Source organism: Nycticebus coucang, chromosome 17 (assembly GCF_027406575.1).
Source record: "Nycticebus coucang isolate mNycCou1 chromosome 17, mNycCou1.pri, whole genome shotgun sequence".
Taxonomy (NCBI): domain Eukaryota; kingdom Metazoa; phylum Chordata; class Mammalia; order Primates; family Lorisidae; genus Nycticebus; species Nycticebus coucang.
In genome coordinates, this window is record NC_069796.1 from 55,589,277 (window position 1) to 55,615,056 (window position 25,780).

A 25,780-nucleotide genomic window follows, 5' to 3' on the forward strand; every position below is an offset into this window, starting at 1 on the left:
TAGTGCATCTATGAGCTGAACACAGAGAGGGAACGGTTGGAAGGAACCTAAATATTCATGAGGCATATGAGGCATTCCATACTAAGGGAGTCTTAAAAATGACCACCCACTGGTGATACCCTCAGGTGCTGTCTACCTGAGAAATACAACACAATCCATAGCTATTCACCTGGCTAACTGCACTTTGCATTTGTAATTGTTTCATTCTTCCTAAAGAGGGACCCTAAATTCTAACTTTGGGGCCTATGAAATTCTCATCAGTATGATTTTTAAGAGCTGATAGCCTGCTCTCCCTTTAGTAATTAAATAGATACTATTTAGTAACTAGCTAGGTATACTCTCAGCCTCGGTTTCCTCAGTTGTAAAATGGGAATAACATTATCTATACCCACAGGATTACGACAAGGCTTATAAACAGACTAAAACAAACTAAAATGTTAGTCACCATTTTAGTGGGTGAGCTAGAACTGCAGCCAGGCTTACTTGTTCCTGTGTCTTCTGATGGAGAAAGTTGGCTCTGGCACCAGGCACATTTTGTCTGCTGACCCTGTCTTCACTCCCTTCAATCTCAACTCTGGACCGTGGGACCATATCATCCGCAGGGAAGAATGATGCAGCCCAGGGCAGGGGTAGTGGGGTAAGGAGGCTGGTGGTAGTGGGGAGATGTATGCATATTTTGTAAAATATGTCATTGCTTGTACCCTATTGTAGGTGTGTTACCCTCTTCCCACAGTTTCTTACTGTACCTTTTAAATTGCTTCAATAAGCCAAAAAAAAAAAAAAAAAAAGAAAAAGAAAATCACACAGAAAGAGCTGATTTGCCAGACAGCTATACAAGAGCTGTTGGAATATTGGGTTAACCAGCAGTGGAGACATTAAGAGTGACTCTAACTAGAGTCTGTTTAATGCTATATGCCAGGTGTCTTCCCTCACTTTACTTCCTTAATCATCACATTGAACCTTCTTGTTCCAGTTAACACAGAGGGCAAAAAACTTAAATTTAGAAAGGCTATAAAGTCATGCCCAAGATGACATAGCTAGAGACTGGAGGGGCTGGTCTCAAATTCTACTCTGCCGAGCTCCAGAGCCTAAACTCTGAATGGCTCCCACGAATTGTCCTCCTGAGGCTTCCCTCTAAGAGAAAAATGTTTCTGGTCTTTTTTTTGCTGCTTTTTGTATTCGTGTCTCTTACAGAAATCTATCCTAGGTTCAAGTCAGCCATGTCTTACCACAGAGCATTACAAGTTACAGACAGTGGAGTCCTATCCCTCATCTGACTGAACTGGAGTAGCTATGGCCCCTGAACTCCACCTCCCAGCTTTTAGCTTCCTGGCAAGCTATGTTGTCAGCCTTTTATTTTGCAAAGTAAATGGGTGTTGCTCAGATCAAAAACTCTGGAAGGTGAGGTGATACTGAACCAGCTAGTTTTATTTCCATTTCTTCAAGACATTCACCAATAGCAGATGCTTGGACTACTACTGCAAGGTTTGGTGTGGACATTCCCACTCACCCTAGACACCCAGAGAATAATTTCCTAGAGCATCAGGAACTCTTTCTCCTAGATAGATCGTGCAGAGAAGGGACAGCTACCACTTTATCCACCCAAATCTGTGACTCAAAGCAACATTTTTCAGGCAATTCTGGCTTAGGGTAGGCAGATCTTAATTTGTTTGCTGTCTTTTAACAAAATCAAAGCTGGCTGAACTATTGTTCATTCTATGGAAATAAATAATAATACAATTTTAAATTTTTCATAAAAACTAAAAAATCAAAGCATCTTTTGCCATTTATGGCAATTTTAGTTTACATATGAAGTTTGCCTTAGTTAGAGAGTAATTATCTTTTTTCACATTTGTGTAGTCTTTATAGTTTACAAAGAGCTTTTGCGTAGGCAGCCTCCCTTTTGACTCTCCCAAATGTGCTGTGGGTATCAGAGGAAGAAGCTGGTGTGACTTGCCTCAGGTTGGTCAGCTCATAAATGGTGGGCCTGGCCTCCTGTCCAGATGATTGGTCTCTGAAAGCAAGGATGTTTGGGGCTCCTGACCAAGTGGAAGGAGCATAGACTTTGGAAGCCACACACCCCAGGTTGATAACCTTTCAGAGTCTCAGTTTATTTTTCTAAGCAATGAGAACTCTCATGTTTACTCTGCAGGGCTGCTGTGATTACATGAGCACAAAATCTGTAAAGTGACTGAATAAATGCCATTCCCCTCCCCTCTTGGTACTCCCTGCTGCAAAATCTAGAGTTATGCTCTGCATCTAAGTGTAAAGTTTTATCTGTTTTTAATCCTGTTTTTCACCCTCTTTCCCCACTCCATATACAGTACCCCCATATATGCTATTAGCAACATTGAATTTACTCTTTACCTCTAGGAAATGGAGAACAAGGGAGGCCTTACCCCATGACTGACGCTGAGCAAGTGGATCAGGCATACCGAGAAAATGGATTTAACATCTACGTCAGTGATAAAATCTCCCTGAATCGTTCTCTCCCTGACATTCGGCATCCAAAGTGAGTGTAACATCTCTTAGATTCTGGGATTTAAGGGTTTTGCCCCAGCTCTTATTGAAAATTAATTAAAGTAACAGGTGCCTGGAGTACTGCTGGCGACTCCCTCCCATTACACAGGCCTTCGCACAAGGCCTTCTTTGGTTTCTCCACCCAAATCTGTGACTCAAAGCAATGTTTTGCCCAACTCAAAGCAGGGCAGGAGAGCGATACTCTCTCCAGAAGAGCCAGACTCTTTCTTCTCTTCAGGGAGCTGGAACAAGGCTCCAATTTAGACAACAATTGTAGTAACTTTTTTCTATGTTACCCAGACTATAGTCTCAAACTCAAGTGATCCTCCAGACTTAGCCACCCAAGTAGCTGGTAACATAGTGCACACAACTGTACTCGGTATAGTGACTTTTTCAACCTTCACTTTCTCCGCTGTCTGTGTGTGATATTTTTGTTTCTTTTTCTTTTTTTAGTTGTTAACTATTTGTGCACTTATGTATTTGTGTCTTTGTTAGAACTTACCTTGAATCATGTTGAGAGAGAACATATCATAAGCAATTATGAAGAGGGTAACAATGGCAGCTACCATTCTTTGAATAGGTAGCATTTGCCAAACACTTCATTCATATCATCTCAGGTTGCTGTGAAATAGGTCCTGGAATGATGCCCATTTCACAGCTGAGAAAACTTAACTGAGAGTCATAACTCACTAAAGGCCATAAGATGACCAAGACACTAATCAGATCTTTTTTTTCCTTTTTATTTTATTTTATTTATTTATTTATTTTATTGTTAAATCATAGCTGTGTACATTAGTGCGATCAAGGGGTACAATATGCTGGTTTCATATACAATATGAAATATTCTCATCAAACTGTTCAATGTAGCCTTCGTGGCATTTTCTTAGTTACTGCATGTAGACATTTGTATTCTGCCTTTAGTAAGTTTCGCCTGTACGCATTCTAAGATGCACCATAGGTGTGGCCCCACCCCTTACCCTCCCTATACTCTAACCTCCCCCCTCCCTTCCCCTTCCTTGGCCCTTTCCTCATAGTCTTGTGCTATAGTTGCTTTATAGCCTTCATGGGAAAGCTATAATTTAGCTTCATAGTAGGGCTGAGTACATTGGACACTTTTTCTTCCATTCCTGAGATACTTTGCTAAGAAGAATATGTTCCAGCTCCATCCATGTAAACATGAAAGAGGTAAAGTCTCCATCTTTCTTTAAGGCTGCATAATATTCCATGGTATACATGTACCACAATTTGCTAGTCCATTCGTTGGTCGATGGACACTTGGGCTTCTTTCATGACTTAGGAATTATGAATTGGGCTGCAATAAACATTCTGGTGCAGATGTCTTTGTTATATTGTGATTTTTGGTCTTCTGGGTATAAACCTAGTAAAGGAATTATAGGATCGAATGGCAGGTCTATTTTTAGGTCTCTAAGTATTCTCCAAACATCCTTCCAGAAGGAATGTATTAGTGTGCATTCCCACCAGCAGTGTAGAAGTGTGCCCTTTTCTCCATATCCACGCCAACATCTCTGGTGTTGGGATTTTGTTATGTGGGCTACTCTTACTGGGGTTAGGTGATATCTCAAAGTAGTTTTGATTTGCATTTCTGTGATCATTAAGGATGATGAGCTTTTTTTCATGTGTTTGTAAATCATGCGATTGTCTTCTTTAGAGAAGTTTCTCTTCAAGTCCCTTGCCCACCCTGAGATAGGGGTCACATGTTCTTTTCTTGCTAATGCGTTTGAGTTCTCTTTGGATTCTGGTTATTAAACCTTTATCAGAGGTATAACCTTCAAATATTTTCTCCCATTCTGAGGGCTGTCTGCTTGCTTTACCTACTATGTTCTTGGCTGTGCAGAACCTTTTTAGTTTGATGAGGTCCCAGTAGTGTATTTTTGATACTGCTTCAATTGCCTGGGGAGTCCTCCTCATAAAATATTCACCCAGGCCAATTCCTTCAAGAGTTTTCCCTGCACTTTCTTCAAGTATTTTTATAGTTTCATGTCTTAAGTTTAAATCTTTTATCCAGTGAGAGTCTATCTTAGTTAATGGTGAAAGGTGTGGGTCCAGTTTCAATCTTCTACAGGTTGCCAGCCAGTTTACCCAGCACCATTTGTTTTTTTTTTTTTTATTGGTGGGAATTCATTGAGGGTACAATAAGCCAGGTTACACTGATTCCAATTGTTAGGTAAAGTCCCTCTTGCAATCATGTTTTGACCCCATAAAGTGTGACACACACCAAGGCCCCACCCCCTCCCTTCTTCCCTCTTTCTGCTTCCCCCCCATAACCATAATTGTCATTAATTGTCCTCATATCAAAATTGAGTACATAGGATTCATGCTTCTCCATTCTTGTGATGCTTTACTAAGAATAATGTCTTCCACGTCCATCCAGGTTAATACGAAGGATGTAAAGTCTCCATTTTTTTTAATGGCTGAATAGTATTCCATGGTATACATATACCACAGCTTGTTAATCCATTCCTGGGTTGTTGGGCATTTAGGCTGTTTCCACATTTTGACGATTGTAAATTGAGCTGCAATAAACAGTCTAGTACAAGTGTCCTTATGATAAAAGGATGTTTTTCCTTCTGGGTAGATGCCCAGTAATGGGATTGCAGGATCAAATGGGAGGTCTAGCTTGAGTGCTTTGAGGTTTCTCCATACTTCCTTCCAGAAAGGTTGTACTAGTTTGCAGTCCCACCAGCAGTGTAAAAGTGTTCCTTTGTCTCCACATCCACGCCAGCATCTGCAGTTTTGAGATTTTGTGATGTGGGCCATTCTCACTGGGGTTAGATGATATCTCAGGGTTGTTTTGATTTGCATTTCTCTAATATATAGAGATGATGAACATTTTTTCATGTGTTTGTTAGCCATTCGTCTGTCGTCTTTAGAGAAAGTTCTATTCATGTCTCTTGCCCATTGATATAAGGGATTGTTGGCTTTTTTCATGTGGATTAATTTGAGTTCTCTATAGATCCTAGTTATCAAGCTTTTGTCTGATTGAAAATATGCAAATATCCTTTCCCATTGTGTAGGTTGTCTCTTTGCTTTGGTTATTGTCTCCTTAGCTGTACAGAAGCTTTTCAGTTTAATGAAGTCCCATTTGTTTATTTTTGTTATTGTTGCAATTGCCATGGCAGTCTTCTTCATGAAGTCTTTCCCCAGGCCAATATCTTCCAGTGTTTTTCCTATGCTTTCTTGGAGGATTTTTATTGTTTCATGCCTTAAATTTAAGTCCTTTATCCATCTTCAATCAATTTTTCTGAGTGGGGAAAGGTGTGGGTCCAGTTTAGTCTTTTACATGTAGACATCCAGTTCTCCCAACACCATTTATTGAATAGGGAGTCTTTCCCCCAAGGTATGTTCTTGTTTGGTTTATCAAAGATTAGGTGGTTGTAAAATGTTAGTTTCATTTCTTGGTTTTCAATTCGATTCCAAGTGTATCTATGTCTCTGTTTTTGTGCCAGTACCATGCTGTCTTGAGCACTATGGCTTTGTAGTACAGACTAAAATCTGGTATGCTGATGCCCCCAGCTTTATTTTTGTTACAGAGAACTGCCTTAGCTATACGGGGTTTTTTCCGGTTCCATACAAAACGCAGAATCATTTTTTCCAAATCTTGAAAGTACGATGTTGGTATTTTGATAGGAATGGCATTGAACAGGTAGATTGCTTTGGGAAGTATAGACATTTTAACAATGTTGATTCTTCCCATCCATAAGCATGGTATGTTCTTCCATTTGTTAATATCCTCTGCTATTTCCTTTCTGAGGATTTCATAGTTTTCTTTATAGAGGTCCTTCACCTCCTTCTTTAGGTATATTCCTAGGTATTTCATTTTCTTTGAAACTATGGTGAAGGGAGTTGTGTCCTTAATTAGCTTCTCATCTTGACTGTTATTGGTGTACACAAAGGCTACTGACTTGTGGACATTGATTTTATATCCTGAAACATTGCTGTATTTTTTGATGACTTGTAGGAGTCTTGTGGTTGAGTCTTTGGGGTTCTCTAAGTATAACATCATGTCATCAGCAAAGAGGGAGAGTTTGACCTCCTCTCCTCCCATTTGGATTCCCTTTATTTCCTTGTCTTGCCTAATTGTATTGGTTAGAACTTCCAGCACTATGTTGAATAGTAAAGGTGACAGAGGACAACCTTGTCTGGTTCCAGTTCTAAGAGGAAAAGCTTTCAGTTTTACTCCATTCAGTAAAATATTGGCTATGGGTTTGTCATAGATAGCTTCAGTTTTAGAAATGTGCTACCTATGCCTATACTCTTCAGTGTTCTAATTAGAAAAGGATGCTGGATTTTATCAAATGCTTTTTCTGCATCTATTGAGAGGATCATGTGATCTTTATTTTTGCCTCTGTTAATATGGTGGATAACGTTTATAGACTTGCGAGTGTTAAACCAGCATTGCATCCCTGGGATGAAGCCTACTTGATCATGATGAATGACTTTTTTGATGATAAGCTGTAATCTATTGGCTAGGATTTTGTTGAGAATTTTTGCATCTATATTCATGACTCAGATTGGTCTGAAATTCTCCTTTTTGTTTGGGTTTTTTCCTGGTTTTGGTATCAGGGTGATGTTTGCTTCATAGAATGTATTGGGGAAGATTCCTTCTTCCTCAATTTTTTGGAATAATTTCTGCAGTACAGGAATAAGCTCTTCCTTGAAAGTTTGATAGAATTCTGGAGTGAAGCCATCTGGACCAGGGCATTTTTTGGTTGGAAGATTTTTTATTGTTTCTTTGATCTCAGTGCTTGAAATTGGTCTGTTCAGGAGCTCTATTTCTTCCTGGCTGAGTCTAGGGAGAGGGTGTGATTCCAAATATTGATCCATTTCTTTCACATTGTCAAATTTCTGGACATAGAGTTTCTGGTAGTATTCAAAGATGATCTCTTGTATCTCTGTGGGATCAGTTGTTATTTCCCCTTTATCATTTCTGATTGAGGTTACTAGAGATTTTACTTTTCTATTCCTCATTAGTCTGGCCAATGGTTTATCTATTTTATTTATTTTTTCAAAAAACCAACTTCTTGTTTTATTAATTTTCTGAATGATTCTTTTGTTTTCAATTTCATTGATCTCTGATTTGATTTTGGATATTTCTTTTCTTCTACTGAGTTTAGGCTTAGATTGTTCTTCTTTTTCCAATTCTATAAGATCTCTTGTGAGATTGTTGATGTACTCTCTTTCTGTTTTTCGAATGTAGGCATCTAAAGCGATGAATTTTCCTCTCAAAACTGCTTTTGCAGTATCCCACAGGTTTTGGTAGCTTGTGTCTTCATTGTTGTTATGCTCAAGGAAGTTAATGATTTCCTGTTTTATTTCTTCCTGCACCCATCTGTTTTTCAACAGAAGAATGTTTAATTTCCATGCCTTTGGGTGGGGTCGAGCATTTTTGTTAGAGTTGAGTTCCACCTTTAGTGCCTTATGGTCTGAGAAGATACAAGGTAAAATTTCAATTCTTTTGATTCTGTTGATAGTTGCTTTGTGTCCCAGGATATGATCAATTTTGGAGAATGTTCCATGGGGTGATGAGAAGAATGTATATTCTTTATCTTTGGGATGGAGTGTTCTATATGCGTCTATCAAGCACAGTTGTTCTAGGGTCTCATTTAAATCTCTTATATCCTTGTTTAATTTCTGTTTAGAGGATCTGTCCAGCTCTGTAAGAGGAGTGTTAAGGTCCCCTGTTATTATGGTATTATCAGATATCATATTGCTCAGACTGAGTAAGGTCTGTTTCAAGAATCTGGGAGCATTTAAATTGGGTGCATAAATATTTAGAATTGAAATGTCTTCTTGTTGTATTTTTCCCTTGACCAATATAAAGTGACCATCTTTGTCTTTTTTGACTTTAGTTGCTTTAAATCCACATGTACCTGAAAATAATATCACAATTCCTCTTTTCTTCTGAATTCCATTTGCCTGAAAAATTGTCTTCCAACCCTTGACTCGGAGCTTTAATTTGTCTTTTGAAGCCAGGTGTGTTTCTTGCAGACAGCAAATGGATGGCTTGTGTTTTTTAATCCAGTCAACCAATCTATGTCTCTTCAGTGGGGAATTCAAGCCATTAACATTTATTGAGATAATTGATAAGTGTGGTAGTATTCTATTCATCTTATTTGGTGAGAGTCCATTGCTTAGTTTTCTCTTTTGCATCAGTGTGGAGGTTAGGTTCTGTCCTTTAATTTCTGAGTTCTTACTTTGTTGCTGATCCATTTTGGTGGTCAGTGTGCAGAACAGGTTGAAGTATTTCCTGTAGAGCTGGTCTTGTTGTGGCGAATTTCCTCAATGTTTCTATATCCGTAAATGATTTGATTTCTCCTTCAATTTTGAAGCTTATCTTAGCAGGGTACAGAATTCTGGGCTGGAAATTGTTCTGTTTAAGTAGATTAAAGGTAGATGACCATTGTCTTCTTGCTCGGAAAGTTTCATTAGAGAAGTCTGCGGTCACTCTGATAGGTTTGCCCCTGTAGGTCAACTGGCGCTTACTCCTGGCAGCTTGCAGAATCTTTTCTTTGTCTTGACTTTGGACAGGTTCATCACAATGTGTCTTGGAGAAGCTCGGTTAGAGTTGAGGCGACCTGGGGTCCAATAGCCCTCTGAAAGCAGTGTGTCAGAATCTTTGGTGATATTTGTGAAATTTTCTTTTATAATATTCTCTAGAATGGTTTTCATTCCTCTGGGGCATTCTTCTTCCCCTTCTGGAATTCCTATAACTCGTATGTTGGAACGCTTCATAAAGTCCCATAATTCTGAAAGTGAACATTCTGCTTTCTCTCTCTTCTTTTCTGCCTCTTTTACTATCTGAGTTATCTCAAAAACTTTGTCTTCTAGCTCTGAAATTCTTTCTTCTGCATGGTCTAACCTGTTGCTGATACTTTCCATTGCATCTTTAAGTTCCTTAATTGACTGTTTCAGTTCCTTCAGCTCTGCTATATCCTTTTTATATTCTTCATATCATTCATCTCTTATTTGATTCTGTTTTTGAATTTCCTTTTGGTTATTTTCCAGTTTATTAGCAGTTTCCTTCATTGTTTCAATCATTTCTTTTATTGTTTTTAACATGTGTATTCTAAGTTCCCTTTCTGTCATTCCTAACATTTCTTTATAGGTGGAATCCTCTGCAGTAGCTACCTCATGGTCCCTTGGTGGGGTTGTTCTGGACTGGTTCTTGATGTTGCCTGGAGTTTTCTGCTGATTCTTCCTCATGAGTGATTTCTTTTATCTATTTCCTTGACCTAATTTTCCTTTCACTTCCTCTTGCTCTTTAAGTTCTCGTGCCTGTGGACTAACGGTTACAGGACCAGAAGGGTGAGAAGGTTGAAGAGCAAAAAAGGGATGAAAGAAAGAGGACCGAGTGATAAAAAAAAAAAAAGAAAAATAGGGAAAGGAGAGGGGGTGGGTAAAAGGAATATTGACAAAAAGAAGAGAGGCACACAAAGAGGGGGACAGAGCAATATAGGTATACAGTAGGGTACTTTGATACAACCTTAAAAAAAAAACCACCTTCTGGGGGTGCCCCGTTGGGTGGTTCCCTTGAGGTCAGCAGCTCTTTGCTAACCTGATCAGACACAGTACCCTACCTCCACCAAGTAGAGAAGAAAGACAAAAATGGTATAAATGAAACCAAAACAAGCAAACAGAAAACTTTACGGGATAAAATTGGTGAAAAACCAAATAATAGTGGTAGAAACACTAACAAAAATGAAGTTCTAATTATTGAAATAGGCAGCAATGGGAAATTATAATTAAACTAGAAAAATTGAGAAAGAAAAAGGATCTGTATGGAAAAGGTTGAACTTAGAAAACAAAACAACATCAACAACATCACAATAAACAAAAAAAACAACCAAACCAAGAAAAAAAAAAACACAGCCACAAACAAAGCAGTATGTATATGTTATTGAATATTGTCTGGGCAACACGTGGTCTTCTGGGGTATGAGTTGTTAATCACAGTTCTGATACGAGTGGAGGCTGCTAGTTTCTCAAACCCCAGCAGGTAGACACCCTAAATCTCTCTTCAGCCCACTTAAAAGGCACTTTGAACTTGTTCACTTGCTGAGCAGAAGCTTTCCCAGGGAAGTGCTTGTCGCTGGAATCACTGCTGAAGTGTCTATCCACTTACCCTGTGTGCCAAAACTGGTCTCCCTCTGCCCCCGAGGGTTAGGGCTGCAAGGCGGCTCAGACCCTGCCCTTAGGGTACTTGGTCACTGGGTTACCGGCTCCCACGCAATTCTAGCTCTGTGACCCTGAGGGCGGAGCTTGCCGGGGCAGATCGCTCAGAATGGCTGCCTGTGACCCAGAGCCAAACACTATTAGCTCCGTCTGGCTCAGCAGCTCAGACTGGGGCCCTAGAGAAAGGCCAAAGTTCTCCGCACTTCCGCTCAGACTCTCCCCAAGGCAGTTCAGCTGAGTGCCAAGTCCAAAGACACCAAAACAGTTCACAGGTAAGGCCTTTCTGGTTTGCAGTCTCGCTGCTACTGAACTTACAGTTGCGGGCGGGTTTAAATGGATTGAACACACGCGACCACTTGCCGGTTTTCCACTGTTTTAGTCCTCCTCCTGGGGTCCAGAAGTCTCTCGCTGACTCCCTGTATCCTCTCAGGGGTGATGATAGGCAGATCCCGCCAGCCAGAGATGCTTGGAGTCCTATCTCCCCAGACTCACGGTGCCCAGATGCAAGGAAGCTGTTACTCGGCTGCCATCTTGAAAGCAAACTCTTGAAATGGGATTTTGGAGCTGATTACCTGTCGGCTAGCTGGCCAAGAGAACAATATTGCCAGCTGTAGATAGCCCCTGGGTGAAGGTGTGCAATTGTCAAATTTGTCAGTGGTGGAAAATGGAATTGTATATGGAGAGAGGACTTACTCTGGTGAGTACAATGTGCCAGGCCTTTTTCCAGCACCATTTGTTTAATAGGGAATCTTTTCCCCACTGAATGTTTTTAATTGGCTTGTCAAAGATCCAATAATGGTAAGCAGCTGGATTCATCTCTTGGTTCTCTATTCTGTTCCAGACATCTACTTCTCTGTTTTTGTGCCAGTACCATGCTGTTTTGATCACTATCGATCTATAATACAGTCTCAGGCCTGGTAGCATGATTCCTCCTGCTTTGTTTTTATTGCTGAGTAATGTTTTGGCTATTCGAGGTTTTTTCTGATTCCATATAAAATGAAGTATTATTTTTCAAAATCTTTAAAATATGAAAATGGAGCTTTAATAGGAATTGCATCAAAATTATATATTGCTTTGGGTAGTATAGACATTTTAACAATGTTGATTCTTCCCAGCAATGAGTATGGTATGTTTTTCCATTTGTTGACATCTTCAGCTATTTCTTTTCTTAAAGTTTCATAGTTCTCTTTGTAGAGATCTTTCATATCCTTTGTTAGGTATACTCCCAAATATTTCATCTTCTTTGGCACTACTGTGAATGGGACAGAGTCCTTGATGGTTTTCTCGGCTTGGTTATTGTTGATATATATAAAGGCTACAGATTTATTGGTGTTGATTTTGTAGCCTGAGACATTGCTGTATTCCTTGATCACTTCTAAAAGTTTTGTAGTAGAATCCATAGTGTTTTCCAGATATATGATCATATCATCTCCGAAGAGTGAACGTTTGATCTCTTCTGACCCTATGTGGATACCCTTGATCGCCTTTTCTTCCCTAATTGCAATGGCTAAAACTTCCATTACAATGTTAAAGAGCAATGGAGACAATGGGCAACCTTGCCTGGTTCCTGATCTAAGTGGAAATGATTTCAATTTAACTCCATTCATTACGATATTGGCTGTGGATTTGCTGTAGATGGCATCTATTAGTTTAAGAAAGTCCCTTCTATACCAATTTTCTTAAGTGTTCTGATCTTGAAGGGATGCTGGATATTACCAAAATCTTTTTCTGCATCAATTGAAAGAATTGTATTGTCCTTATTGTTTAGTTTGTTTATGTGCTCAATTACATTTATAGATTTACGTATATTGAACCAGCCTTGAGACCCTGGGATAAATCCCACTTGGTCGTGGTGTATAATTTTTTTGATGTGTTGTTGGATTCTGTTTGTTAGGATCTTATTGAGTATTTTAGCATCAATATTCATTAGTGATATTGGTCTATAATTTTCTTTTCTTGTTGGGTCTTTCTCTGATTTTTGGCGATCAAGGTGATGTTTGCTTCGTAGAATGTGTTGGGTAATATTCCTTCTTTTTCTATATTTTGGAAGAGGTTTAGTAATATAGGTACTAGTTCTTCTTTAAAGGTTTGGTAGAATTCTGACGTAAAGCCATCTGGTCCTGGGCTTTTCTTTTTAGGGAGATTTTGTATAGTTGATGCTATTTCAGAACTTGATATAGGCCTATTCAACATTTCCACTTCGTTCTGGCTAATTCTTGGTAGGTGGAGTAATTCCATGTATTGGTCGATTTCTTTCAGATTTTCATATTTCTGAGAGTAGAGTTTCTTGTAGTAGTTGTTAAGGATTTTTTTAATTTCTGAGGGGTCTGTTTTTATTTCACAGTTACCCTTTCTGATTGATGAAATTAGAGATTTTACTCTTTTTTTCCTGGTTAGGTTGGCCAAAGGTTTATCTATTTTATTGATCATTTCAAAAAACCAACTTTTGGATTTATCGATCTGTTGTATAATTCTTTTGTTTTCAATTTCATTTAATTCTGCTCTGATTTTGATTATTTGTTTTCTTCTGCTGCGTTTGGGGTTGGAGTGTTCTTCCTTCTCCAGTTGCGTGAGATGTCCCATTAAGTTATTAACTTCCTCTCTTTCTGTTTTCTTGAGGAAGGCTTGCAGTGCTATTAATTTCCCTCTTAGGACTGCCTTTGCAGTATCTCAGAGGTTCTGGTAATTTGTGTCTTGATTGCTGTTTTGTTCCAAAAATTTGGTGATTTCCTTGTTAATCTCGTCTATAAACCATCTATCCTTCAGTATAAGGTTGTTTAACTTCCATGTTTTTGTATGGATATGCAGGTTCCTGTTGTTATTGAGTTCAGCTTTTATTCCATAATGGTCTGAGAAGATGCAAGGAATAATTTCTTTTTTTTTTAAGTTTGGTGAGGTTAGATTTGTGGCCTAGGATGTGGTCGATTTTGGAGTATGTTCCATGGGCTGATGAGAAGAATGTGTGTTCAGTTTTGTTGGGATGAAATGTTCTGTAGATGTCTGGTAAGTCCAGATGTTGAATGGTTAAGTTTAAATCTAAAATTTCTTTGCTTAGCTTCTTTGTTTTTTTTTTTTTTGTTTTTTTTTTTTAGAGACAGAATCTCACTTTATGGCCCTCAGTAAAGTGCCATGGCATCACACAGCTCACAGCAACCTCCAACTCCTGGGCTTAAGCGATTCTCTTGCCTCAGCCTCCCAAGTAGCTGGGACTACAGGTACCCGCCACAACACCCGGCTATTTTTTGGTTGCAGTTCAGCCGGGGCCGGGTTTGAACCTGCCACCCTCGGTATATGGGGCCAGCGTTTTGGAGGATCTATCCAGCAGTGCTAAAGGGGTGTAAAATCTCCAACTACTATGCAAATGGAGAAAATCAAGTTGCTCATGTCTGTTAGATTTCCTCTTATAAATTGAAGTGCGTTCTGTTTGGGTGCATAAATATTAATAATTGAAATCTCATCATATTGAGTATTACCTTTAACAAATATGAAATGTCCATCCTTATCCTTCATTATTTCCGTTGGTTTAAAGCCTATTGCGTCTGCGAATAGGATTGCAATGCCTGCTTTTTTCTGCTTTCCATTTGCCTGGAGTATAGATGACCATCCCTTTACCTTGAGTCTATATTTGTCTTTTAATGTAAGATGCAATTCTTGTATGCAGCAGATATCTGGCTTGAGTTTTTGTGTCCAGTCAGCCAACCTGTGCCTCTTTATTGGACAATTTAAACCATTCATATTAATTGAGACTATTGATAAGCCTTTCGAGAGTCCAGTGGACATTTTTAATCCTTTTGCGACTGTGGAAGTTGGAATTTGATCAAAATTTTCTGGGTGGGTTTACTTTTGTGGTGGATGATTATGCTGGTCTTTATGGAGGATAGGTCTGAGAATATCCTGGAGAGCTGGTTTAGTTATGGCAAATTTCTTCAACATGTGAATGTCATTGAAGTATTTAACTTCTCCATCATAAATGAAACTCAGTTTAGCTGGGTACAGGATCCTGGTTTGAAAGTTATTTTGTTTGGGAGATTAAAAGTCGATGACCATCCTCTTCTAGCTTGAAAGATTTCAGCAGAGAGATCTGCAGTTATTCTAATATTCTTGCCCTTGTAGGTGATGGTTTTCTGTCGTCTGGCTGCTTTCAGAATTTTCTCTTTCATATTAACTTTAGTGAAATTGATTATGATGTGTCTGGGGGATGTCTTATTTGGGTTGAGTCGTGCTGGAGTTCTGAAACTGTCTGCTTTCTGAATTTCAGAATCTCTTGGCATGTCTGGAAAGTTCTCCTTCATTATCTCATGGAGAAGAGACTCTGTGCCTTGTGAAGCCACTTCGTCGCTTTCAGAGATCCTTCTAAGACGAATATTGGTTTTCTTCGAATTATCCCAGAGCTCTCTGAGACAGTGATCTGTTTTTACCCTCCATTTGTCTTTCTCTTTGAGAGTTTGGGAGCGTTCGAAAGCTTTGTCTTCAATGTTAGAAATCCTTTCTTCTGCTTGCTCCATTATGTTACTGAGGGATTCTACTGTGCTTCTCAGATCTTTGTGGGCTGCAACTTCTTGTCTCAATGTGTCAAAATCTTTGGTCATTTGGTCTTTGAATTCGTTGAATTTTTGAGATATGTTTTGGGTTACGGCTTGGAATTCTATTTCGATCTTATTTGCTATCCAGATTCTGAATTCGATTTCTGACATCTCAGCTATTTGTTTGTGCATGGGATCTTGTGCTATGTCTGTCCCATTGATCCTTGGGGGAGTTGATCTACTCTGATTATTCATATTGCCAGAGTTTTTCTGTTGAGTTTGCCTCATGATTGTTTTCCACCATTGCCTCTGGCCATCCTCAGAGCTGGGGAGGTGTCTCTCCAAGATTAGACCCCAGCGGGGTCCCTCTATTATTGCTGGATCTTTGTAGGGAGTGACCCTGTGTAGTTCCTCTGGGGCTGCCCCAGCCAGGGAGTTCTGGTTGTGGAAGCAGCTCCGGAGTGTGACACACCTGGATCCAGCAACAGGGCAGGAGGTGGTGCGCATGGTTCTGGGAGTCCCTGGTGCCCAGTGACTTTGCACAGAGAGCCCCAAGGCTCCAGCAGTCTCTGGCCAGGAGAAGGGGTCTGCACAGAGGCAGGGAGGGCTCCGGAGGGCATGCGACTACCACAGTCCCAGTCCAGACAAGCAGGCCGGTTTTCAGGCGAGGAGGGTACAGGAGGGAGGACGCAGGGTTTCGCGGCTCCCGCAGTTCCAGCTCAGGGCATGCGGAGGCCCTGTTGGTGCGGGTCGCGGGTCCGGGTTCGTGGTGCAGCTCTTATAGAAGTCTGGGCAGCACCAAGCCCAGCAGTTTGAGGTTGCTGTGAGCTGTGACAGCACGGAACTCTACCCAGGACAACAGCCCAAGGCTCCAGTTTGCCGAAACAGGTCTCACTCTGCCCCTGAGGTTTAAGGCTGTAAGGCAGCTCAGTCCCCACCTTTAAGCTGCTCAGTCACTTGGTTACTAGCTCCCGCCAGATACTTGCTCTGCGACCCTGAGGGCAGAGCTCACCAGGGCAGTTCTCTCACAATGGCTCCCTGTGGCCCACAGCTTTCTCCGGCTCAGCAGCTCAGTCTGGGGCCCTAGACAATGCCCAAAGTTCTCCACACTCCTGCTCAAGCTCTCCCCAAGGCAGTTCAACTGAGTGCCAAGTCCAAAAACACCTAAACAGTTCACAGGTAAGGCCTTTCCGGTTTGCAGTCTCATTGCTGCTTGTACTTACGGCTGCCCGCAGGATTAGGTCGATTGAACACACGCAACCACTTGCCAGTTTTCCACTGTTTTTGTCCTCCACTTGGGGTCCAGAAGTCCTTTGCTGACTTCCTGTATCCTCAACGGGATGATTACAGGCATATCCCACCAGCCAGAGATGCCTGGATTCTTATCTGCCCAGACTCACCATGCCCAGTTGCAGGGAAGCTGTTACTCGGCCGCCATCTTGGATTGTTCTTACTAATCAGATTTTATACTCCAATTTAACTTAAAACTATGCTCCAGACCATAAGCTGTCCTACCTGCCTAGACATAGTCAGTGAGGGTCATTGTGGGAGTGGTGATGGTTTTCTAGTACTGCTGTTCTTAAACTGAATGTGCATTAGGATCACCTGGAGGGTTGTTAGAACACAGGACATTGAGTTCCTTAAGGTCCTGAGTCAGTAGGTCTGGTGGGGCCCAAGAACTTGCGTTTCAAATAGGCTTTCAGGTGATGCTGTAACATGTTTGGTGACTTACAAAAGCCTTTCATCCCTACCACCTCCTTTCATGCCTCAATAATACTTTGAGGCTGGCATTATTATCATCCTCTTTACTTTGTAGATGAGGGAAACCCATAACTGGGAATCCTTAGCTGAAAGATGTACTGTGAACCAGGACTTGACCCAATCCCAAGGATTTCTTGGGGTGGGAGGACAGAGTAGGGCCTCAGTGTGCTTGCCTTTGGGGTTTATAATTTATTTCACAGTCTTTGCTGTGAAGATCACAATTTTTTCATCTCAATCTGAGAGTTTAGTTGAGTTATGACAGATTCAGAACTATGACCTTGTTCTGATGTTAAGAAACCCAATTTACGTGTTTAGACCCTTGCAGAATTCAGAATTCTACACTATGTTTATCTTTCTGGGTGTAGGAAAGAAGTTCATTTGAGGAGTTCATGCATTGCACTTTAACCTCAGCTGTTGTTCTTCTGGTACTGTGAGTTCTCAACTGTAGCTGTGCCTGGGTGGTTTTCGAAAAATACAAAGGCTGAGGCCTCACCCCTGACCATTGGAATCTGAACCTCTGAGGAGTATTTTCTAAAATCTCCAAAAGCCATTCTCAAATATAACTGGGATTGAGAATCTCTGGTGTGAAATGTGGAATATTCTTGCAATGACAGGCAGGCTGGATGTGGTCACAGCTTTCATCTATCCATTCATCCATTCAGTAAATATGTATTAATGGTCTTCCATGTGCTAAGCCCTGTGCTCAACACCAAGAACACGACAATAAGTGCACCATTATTGCTGACCAAAGGAGCATTCCCAAAGGAATCCAAAGGATTCCCAAAGGAATCATTTACTTTCACATCACTTTATAGACCTCTTGAAGTGGCATAGACAAGCATCACTGCTTTAAAATGAAGATGGTTTTCAGAACTACTACCAGATCTTGTTGTTTGATGTTTTTTTTTGTTTGAGATAGGGTCTCACTATGTTGTCCAGGTTAGTCTTGAATTCCCAGGATCCAGTGATTCTCTCATCTCAGCTTCCTGAGTAGCTGGGAATATAAACACATATCACCATGCCCAGCTTTGAATATATTTTGATAATTATATTTCAGTCTAATTGGTTTTCTTTACAGTCCGTTATATTTTATGTGTTATAAGCATCACTCCGTAGGATTCTCCAGACTGCAAGAGGGGCCCTTGGCATCAATAAGGTGAAAAACCCCTGTTAGCAGTGAATGGGAATCAAGCTAAGGAGGCCCAGGCACCTGTATTACCAGACTACCCAGCCAACCGTGCAAAAGCTATCTATCATGACAGCCAGTGCTCCTGATGCCCCCCTTTCTTAGAATCGCCAACTGTGGAAGCTGACTTTTCAGAAATAAGTTGACAGATGTCTTGAAGAGCTTCTCTTTTATTCCAGAGGGGAATCTTTCCCGCAGTTTGACAGCAGAAATGTGTGAGTAAATTAGAGCAGTTGAGCTGCTCACTCCCTTCCGTTTCTTTTAAGCTTAAACAACTTCTCCTGCAGGAGCTGAGGTTTATGTGTGCCTTTTATTCCTTCAAACTGAATTTTGGCAACAATGTGTCAAGAACAGGACTGAGGGGCTGTTTGTTTGTGCCAGCTGCCTTTGCTTCCACTAGAAGCTGTGCTGGGGAAACTCGCAGCCACAGAGAACCGAAGCGAGGCAGTTTGGCCCAGAGTTGCTGGGCTTGCAAGTGGGAGGCAGCCAGCTGGCTCTGAGAGGACCTGCCCTCTGCAACTCCTGCCAAGTGAGAGGGAACAGAGGCTGGCTGGTGGGCTGGCCCACTTTCTCTACTCCCTGGTGAGCCCTGCTGGGCTGCTTGGCAACCACACATGGGTGGAAACTTCAGCGGCTGAAGTGCCTGGGGTCTACAGATTCTTGTGCAAACCCTGCTACTTGGGTGGTCAGTTTCTGCCATGTAAAAATTATCCACGAGGGGAATGAAAGCAGTCTACAATTCTGACCTGCTTTCCCCAGTCCATGGGTTTAGCTTTAGTAATGAGTGACCCTGAATGGAATCTTTGTTGCAATAAAAGAACAGAATTTATCAGATTCCTGCTTCCATACAAGTTCTTACATTTTCTTTTTGCTAAATTAACATGGTTCATGTTATGATATGTACTGGGTTTCCTCAAAAGAATAGGCCAGTATTTTACTGAGTACCTTTACATCCTCAACAGAATACAATGTAGAAGCAACAAGGAAAGGAGTTAGAGCCTATTACCTTTGACAAACATATATTAGGCTGGGTATGGTGGTTCACACCTGTAATCCCAGCACTTTGGGAGACTGAGGTGGGAAAATAGATTGAGCCCAGGAGCTTAAGGCCAGCCTGAACATTAGTGAGACCCCAGCTCAACAAAAAAATTAAAAATTTAGCCAGGCATGGTGGCATGCACCTATAGTCCTAGCTACTTGGGGCACTGAGGCAGGAGGATTACTTAAGCCCGGGAGTTCAACTTTGCAGTGAGCTATCATCATGCCACTGCACTCCAGCCTGGGCAACAAAGCAAGACCTCATCTCTTAAAAAAATACATAATGTAATGAATTAATACATAAATGTCAACTTGCTGGCATGAGATGTTTATTTAAGTCAACCAACCATATTTGTTGTAGTAATAATATTAATAATAATACTGCCCCATATGAATATACACATACAAGATCTGACAATTAAGTTTGCAAACTTGCTACCATGTGTTTACATTGGCAAAACTGTACAAACAACTCAGTAAGGTTTTGTAACCTTGGTATATCAGTGTCCCGTCGCTGTTTGTATCAACATGTGGTGATGTCCTGCTGAGTATCATTAGTTATTGTTGTGTGTTTTGTATGCTATTGCAAGAATGTTGGAGCTTGAATTAGAACAATGAACAAACATCAAAATTTCTTGCTAAACTTGGCAAGATTGGAAGTGAACTCAGGGACATATTAGTCCAAGTTTATGGGGATAATGCCATGAAGACAAAAGCAGTGTAAAAATGATTTAAACGTTTTCTGAGGGGAAAGAAAGTATCACTGATGAGAGCAGTCAGGATGGCCAGTGACAAGGAGAGCTGATGAAAACATTGCAAAAATTCATCAAATTGTGCATCAAAATCATCAGTTGACTATGAGAAGCATAGCAAACCAAATAAATACCAAAAGAGAAACAGGAAAATCTTAACTGAAAATTTCAGCCAACAATTCATGGCTCTTGCATCACGACGGTTCACCAACTCACATGGCACTATCTGTGAGGGAGTTTTTACCAGTAAACAAATAACTGTATTGGACACCCTCCCTACTCACCTGATCTGGCCCCCAGTGACTTTTTTCTTTACCTGAAGATAAAGGAAGACATTTTGATAACATTCAGGACATCAAGGGTAATGAAAGGTAATAAAAAGAGTTCCAAACTTGCTTTGAAAGGTGGACTAGGTGATGGTGTTGGTGCATAGCTTCCCAAGGAGAGTACTTTGAAGGTGACTATAGTGATATTCAGCAATGAGGATGTAGCACTTTTTCTAAGATGAGTTTGTGAACTTAATTGTCAGACCTCATAGACATAAAAAATGCTATTTGGGCCAAGGTGGAATAACAGGAACCTGGTTTACCCTCCTGCCTGAAAAAAAAAAAAATATAAATTAATAAATGGACATTTATGAAGCAGTGGTTTTTAAAAAACTGGACGTCAGACAAAGAAGAATAATACTTCCTAAAAGGTAGGAAACAAATGAGTTGAGCCCTATAATTATCCCAGTTTATTGTTTTGAGAGTTCCAGGCCATGATGCAAACAGAGGGAACCCAGGCAGAGCTCAGAGACTTCCTGAGTTGAGGAGATAGAGCTGAAAGCCCAGGGAAACTCAGGGACCCTGAGTTTACAGCATGCAAAACTAAGAATGGGAGAGCTGCACACAGTCAGAACTACAGTGATCTGCATAGGGTCCCCTCTGCTATTCACTGGATTCCTGATCAGCATGTGCCTGTGAGGAAGCTACCTGAGGCTAGGAAAAGAATTACCTAGAAGGGCTAGAGGGAACAATGCCTAGTGCTCACTCAGGGCCAACCATAGTATCTCTTCCCACCATCCAGACTGGAAAACTTCATAACTCATGGGAATCAGATAATGTAGAAAAGTTTTGCCTTTGTGGGGACTAATTAGCTGTAGACTGAACACTGCTTTAGACCAATCTAAAAAATCATATATATGACTCAAAAGGATTAAACTGTTTTTAATTACCACAATGCATCCCAGAACAAAGCTTGAGAATAATTATAGAAAATAAAAATAGTAGCACTAAACAATGTGGAATCCAGAGATTACCAGGCATGCAAAGAAGCAAGGAAACATGATCCCTAATGATGAGAATAATCAATCAATGAACTTTTTTTTTCACTATTAAAATTTGCTTTAATACTTCTTTGGAGAAGGGAATATTTTAGTCAATGATGAGAAACATTTTTACAGTAGTAGCCTTTTATTTTTAATACCTATCATGCCATGAATTCATAAGGAAAAGGTTCCAGTAGCTCAGGGAGACACCTTGCCATTGAATGTGACAAAGCTTTGTATGACTTATGCCATGAATTCATGAGGAAGAGATTCTAGCACCTTATATTACTGTTACATCGGGTCTCTTGGTTATCATGTGTGCTATGTGGTATACCTATTATGCCGTGAATTCATGGGGAATAAATAGGTTCTAGCACCTAATATCATGGTTCTATTAGTTCATTTGGTTCTCCTGTTTGCTATGCTGTATGCCTATTATGCCATAAATTCATAGGGAATGGGTTCCAGGAGCTCAGGCTCCTTTCTGTTGGTTTCACAAAGTGTGCTTCTCTGGCTGGAGCAGGCTGGCACTTCATTTGAACCCAGGTACCTTTCTCTGTGGCTTCCTTCTTTTTCTGATCATTTTCCTTCATGCATTTTAGGAAGCTATCTTGGCTTCCTATGTGCTTAATATGCTCAATACAAACATTAATTGTCTTAGCAAGAATCTTACCCTTGTTTGTTTATGATAATGCCAACAGCATGCTGGTAACATTGTAGCCTCTTTCAGTTTTGCCATGGTAACATTTGTGTGGCATGCCTTTTTGAATAGTACCCAATTCCTTGAGGTCTATAATATCACCTTTCCTATAAATTCACATATATGTGGCCAAACAACAACTCCATGTTTTCTAAAAGGCTTAGAGAATATGTATCAGGTGCCTCTCCTCTTTCCCTTTGTGTTTGTCACTGGTGAATTACTGGAAGTTGGTCTCCAGCTGAAAGGCTAATCACTCAATCTAAACCAACACAGACTTGATGCAGACATTAGAATTAGCAGAGAACATTAAAACAGTCTTTATGGGCGGCGCCTGTGGCTCAATGAGTAGGGCGCCAGCCCCATATGCCGAGGGTGGCGGGTTCAAACCCAGCCCCGGCCAAACTGCAACCAAAAAAAACATAGCCGGGCGTTGTGGCGGGTGCCTGTAGTCCCAGCTACTCGGGAGGCTGAGGCAAGAGAATCGCTTAAGCCCAGGAGTTGGAGGTTGCTGTGAGCTGTGTGAGGCCACGGCACTCTACCGAGGGCCATAAAGTGAGACTCTGTCTCTACAAAAAAAAAAAAAAAAAAAAAACAGTCTTTATAACTGTATTCTATGTATTTAAAAAGTTGAGTAGAGACATGAAAAATATGAAAAGACCAAAATCAAACTTCTGGAAATGAAATTAGCAATATCTAAGATGAAAAAGGCACTGCCTGAGATTAATGCTGATTAGATATTGCAGGGGTAAAAAAATTAGTGGACTTGAAGACGTACCAAAAGAAACTATGAGAAAATGAAACAAAGAGAAAAATAATTTTAAAAAATGAAAAGAGCATCAGTCATCTGTGGCACAACTTTAAGCAGCTATGTAATTAGAGCCTGTGAAGAGAAGTAATGTCTGAAATTTTTCCAAATTAAATGACAGCTAGAAAACCACATCTGAGATGCTCAAAGAAACCCAAGCTCAAGAAACATGAAGAAAATGACATCAAATCATATCACAGTCAAATCATTGAAAACTAGTGATGAAGAAAAAAATGTTAAAGCAGTCAGTGAAATAAAACATTTTATATATACAGAGAAATCAAGGTGAGATGATAGGAGAATTCTCATTGGGAGCAATGCAAGCAAGAACATGGCATAGCAACATCTTTAAAGTACTAGAAGAAAAAATTCTGTCAATCTAGAATTCTATACCCAATGAAAATGTCTTTACAAAAAAAAAAAAAAGATGAAAATAGAAATCTATACTCATAAAAAATGAAGGTCAGTGGGAATAGTAGCTATGTGGGTAAATATGTTATTTTTTCTTATTGTTTAAATCTTTTTAAAGATAATTGTGTACCCAAAAGTTACAATATTTTTATTGGATTTAAAAATATAAAAGTAAAGTGTATGCCAACATAAAGGTTGGAGGGAAAAAATATTAATATGCTATTTTAAGGTTCTCATATTATATGTGAAGTGTTATGGTATCATTTGAAGGTAGATTGTGATGAATTAAAAAGGTATACTATAAACATTAAAGCAAGCACTAAAATAACAAAACAGTTAAAGTGAATAATCCAACAAGGGAGATAAAATGAAGTCATAAAAAATACATAGTTGATCCAAAAGAAGGCAAAAAATGAAGGGCAAGGGAACAAAGCCTAGAAAGAAGAAATAGAGAGCAACTATCAAGATGATAGACCTAACCATATCAACAATCACATTAAATGTAAATGCTCTAATCATTCTATTTAATAAGCAAAGATTGTCAGATTGAATAAGACACAACTACATGTTGCCTGCAAGAAACACACTTTAACTAAAAAGATATAAATAAGCTAAAAGTAAAAAATAGAAAATATAAACTATGCTAACACTAGTCAAAAGAAAGCTTCAATGGCTGTATTAATATTGGTCAAAGTAGATTTCACAGGAAAAAATATTACTATGAGTAAATAAGGTTATTTCATAATAAAAGGGTCATTCATCAGGATGACATAGCCATTCTAAATGTTTAAATAATTCAAAATACATGAACCTAAAACTTAGAACTATAAGGAGAAATAGACATAACCACAATTATGAGATTTCAGCACTTCTCTCTCAATAATTGATAGAATAGACAGAAAATCAACCAACATGACCTAATTGATATTTATAGAACACCCCACCCAATAATAGCAGAATATACATTCCTTTTAAGTTGCATATGAAACATTTACCAAGTTAGATCATATTCTGGGCCAGAAAACAAGTCTCCATAAATTTTAAAAGATTCAAAGTGATATGAAGTATCACTGTACCATACGGGAATTAAATTTAGAAATCAATAACAGAACAATCTGTTAAAATATTCCAAAAGATTAGAAACTATATAACTCACATATGAATAACATATAAGTCAAAGGCGAAATCAAAAGGAAACTTGAAGTATTTCGACTGAGTGATAATGCAAACACAATATATCAGAATTTGTAGAATGCCACGAAAGCAGTACTTATATAAGAATTTGTAGCATGTCACTAGGGCAGTACTTAAGGGAATATTTGTAGCATTAACTGCCTATATTAGAAAAAAGAATGGTCTCAAATTGATGGCATCAGTTTTTACTTTCAGAAACTAGAGAAAGAAGAGCAAATTAATCCACAATAAACAGAGGAAAGGAAATTAAAAAGGTCAAAGCAGAGATTGATGAAATAGAAAATAGAAAAATAATAGAGAAAATCAATGAAATAAAAAACTGGTTCTTTGAGAGGGCCAGTTAGATTGCTTAACTTCAAACCAGACTGTTAAGGAGAAAAAGAGAAAACACAAATTATCAATATCAAGAATGAGAGAGTAACATAAGTTATATTATGTTTTTTATAACTATTAAGAAGATAATAGAGGAATATTCTGAACAACTTTGTGCCTATAAATTTAACCACTTGGTTAAAATGAATTCCTTGAAAGACACAAACTACCAAAGCTCACTCAAGGAGAAATGATTAACATGGATAGCTTTATGGCTATTAAAGAAATTGACAGTGTAGTTAAGAACCTTCCCCTAAAGAGAACTCCAGGCTCAGGTGTGTTCCCTGATGAATTCTACCAACAATTAGAAATAATACTAATTCTACACAAACTCTTCCAAAAAGTGAGAGAGGATGGAGTGCTTTCCAACTCATTGTGAAACCAGCATTACCCTGTTCCAAAACTAGACAAAGATATTATAAGAAGAGAATATTATCGTATCTTTCAGGAATGGCTTGAACAGGTGATTTTAACATCATAATTTTCATTTTTTTTCCAGTCAGCAAATAGAAGAATCAAGGGGTGAAGAGGTATGTCAAAATCACACAGGTACCCCCTGAGCAGAGTTATAGCTGGAGTTCAGTTGGAAACAGATTTGTTATTGTGGTTTGCCAATCATTGTAACATCCAAAACATTCTGATGAAAGGGTGAGGAATCTCAAGGAAAGAGTGACTGTGAGGAAATAGATGGGCCCAGGAGAGCTCCAGCTGAGATCCTGTTCAGGGACTACCACCTGCCCTTCATGATAATGTGAACTTGGTGATGCTGAGTTTGGCTTGAGAACCAGGAAAACCTGATGTTTACAAATCTCCCAATAAGCAGAAGGGGAGTCTTCTCAAATGATGATGTAAGCCTGAGCAAGAAAGCCTGATGCAACAAGAATTGAGCTTTTGTGACCTGGAAGGCCTCACCAGCTGTGCATCATTATTGGGGACCCCAGGGGGACCAAAAGGAGCTGTTGGCAGAACCACTGCCTGGGCTCTTGCCCTACATAGCTCCCTCTCTTATGTGTCCAG

The 25,780-nt window shown here is 39.7% G+C and overlaps 1 protein-coding gene across 2 annotated transcripts in view; it reads left to right on the plus strand.

The window, feature by feature from the left end:
- GALNT10 (polypeptide N-acetylgalactosaminyltransferase 10) overlaps window positions 1-25,780 on the plus strand; it is a 286,117-nt gene that overhangs the window by 122,100 nt on the left and 138,237 nt on the right. For both annotated transcript variants that reach the window (XM_053566714.1, XM_053566713.1), the window contains exon 3: window positions 2,374-2,512. In XM_053566714.1, coding sequence (XP_053422689.1) covers window positions 2,374-2,512 — 139 coding nt within the window. The remainder of the gene's footprint in view (window positions 1-2,373; window positions 2,513-25,780) is intronic.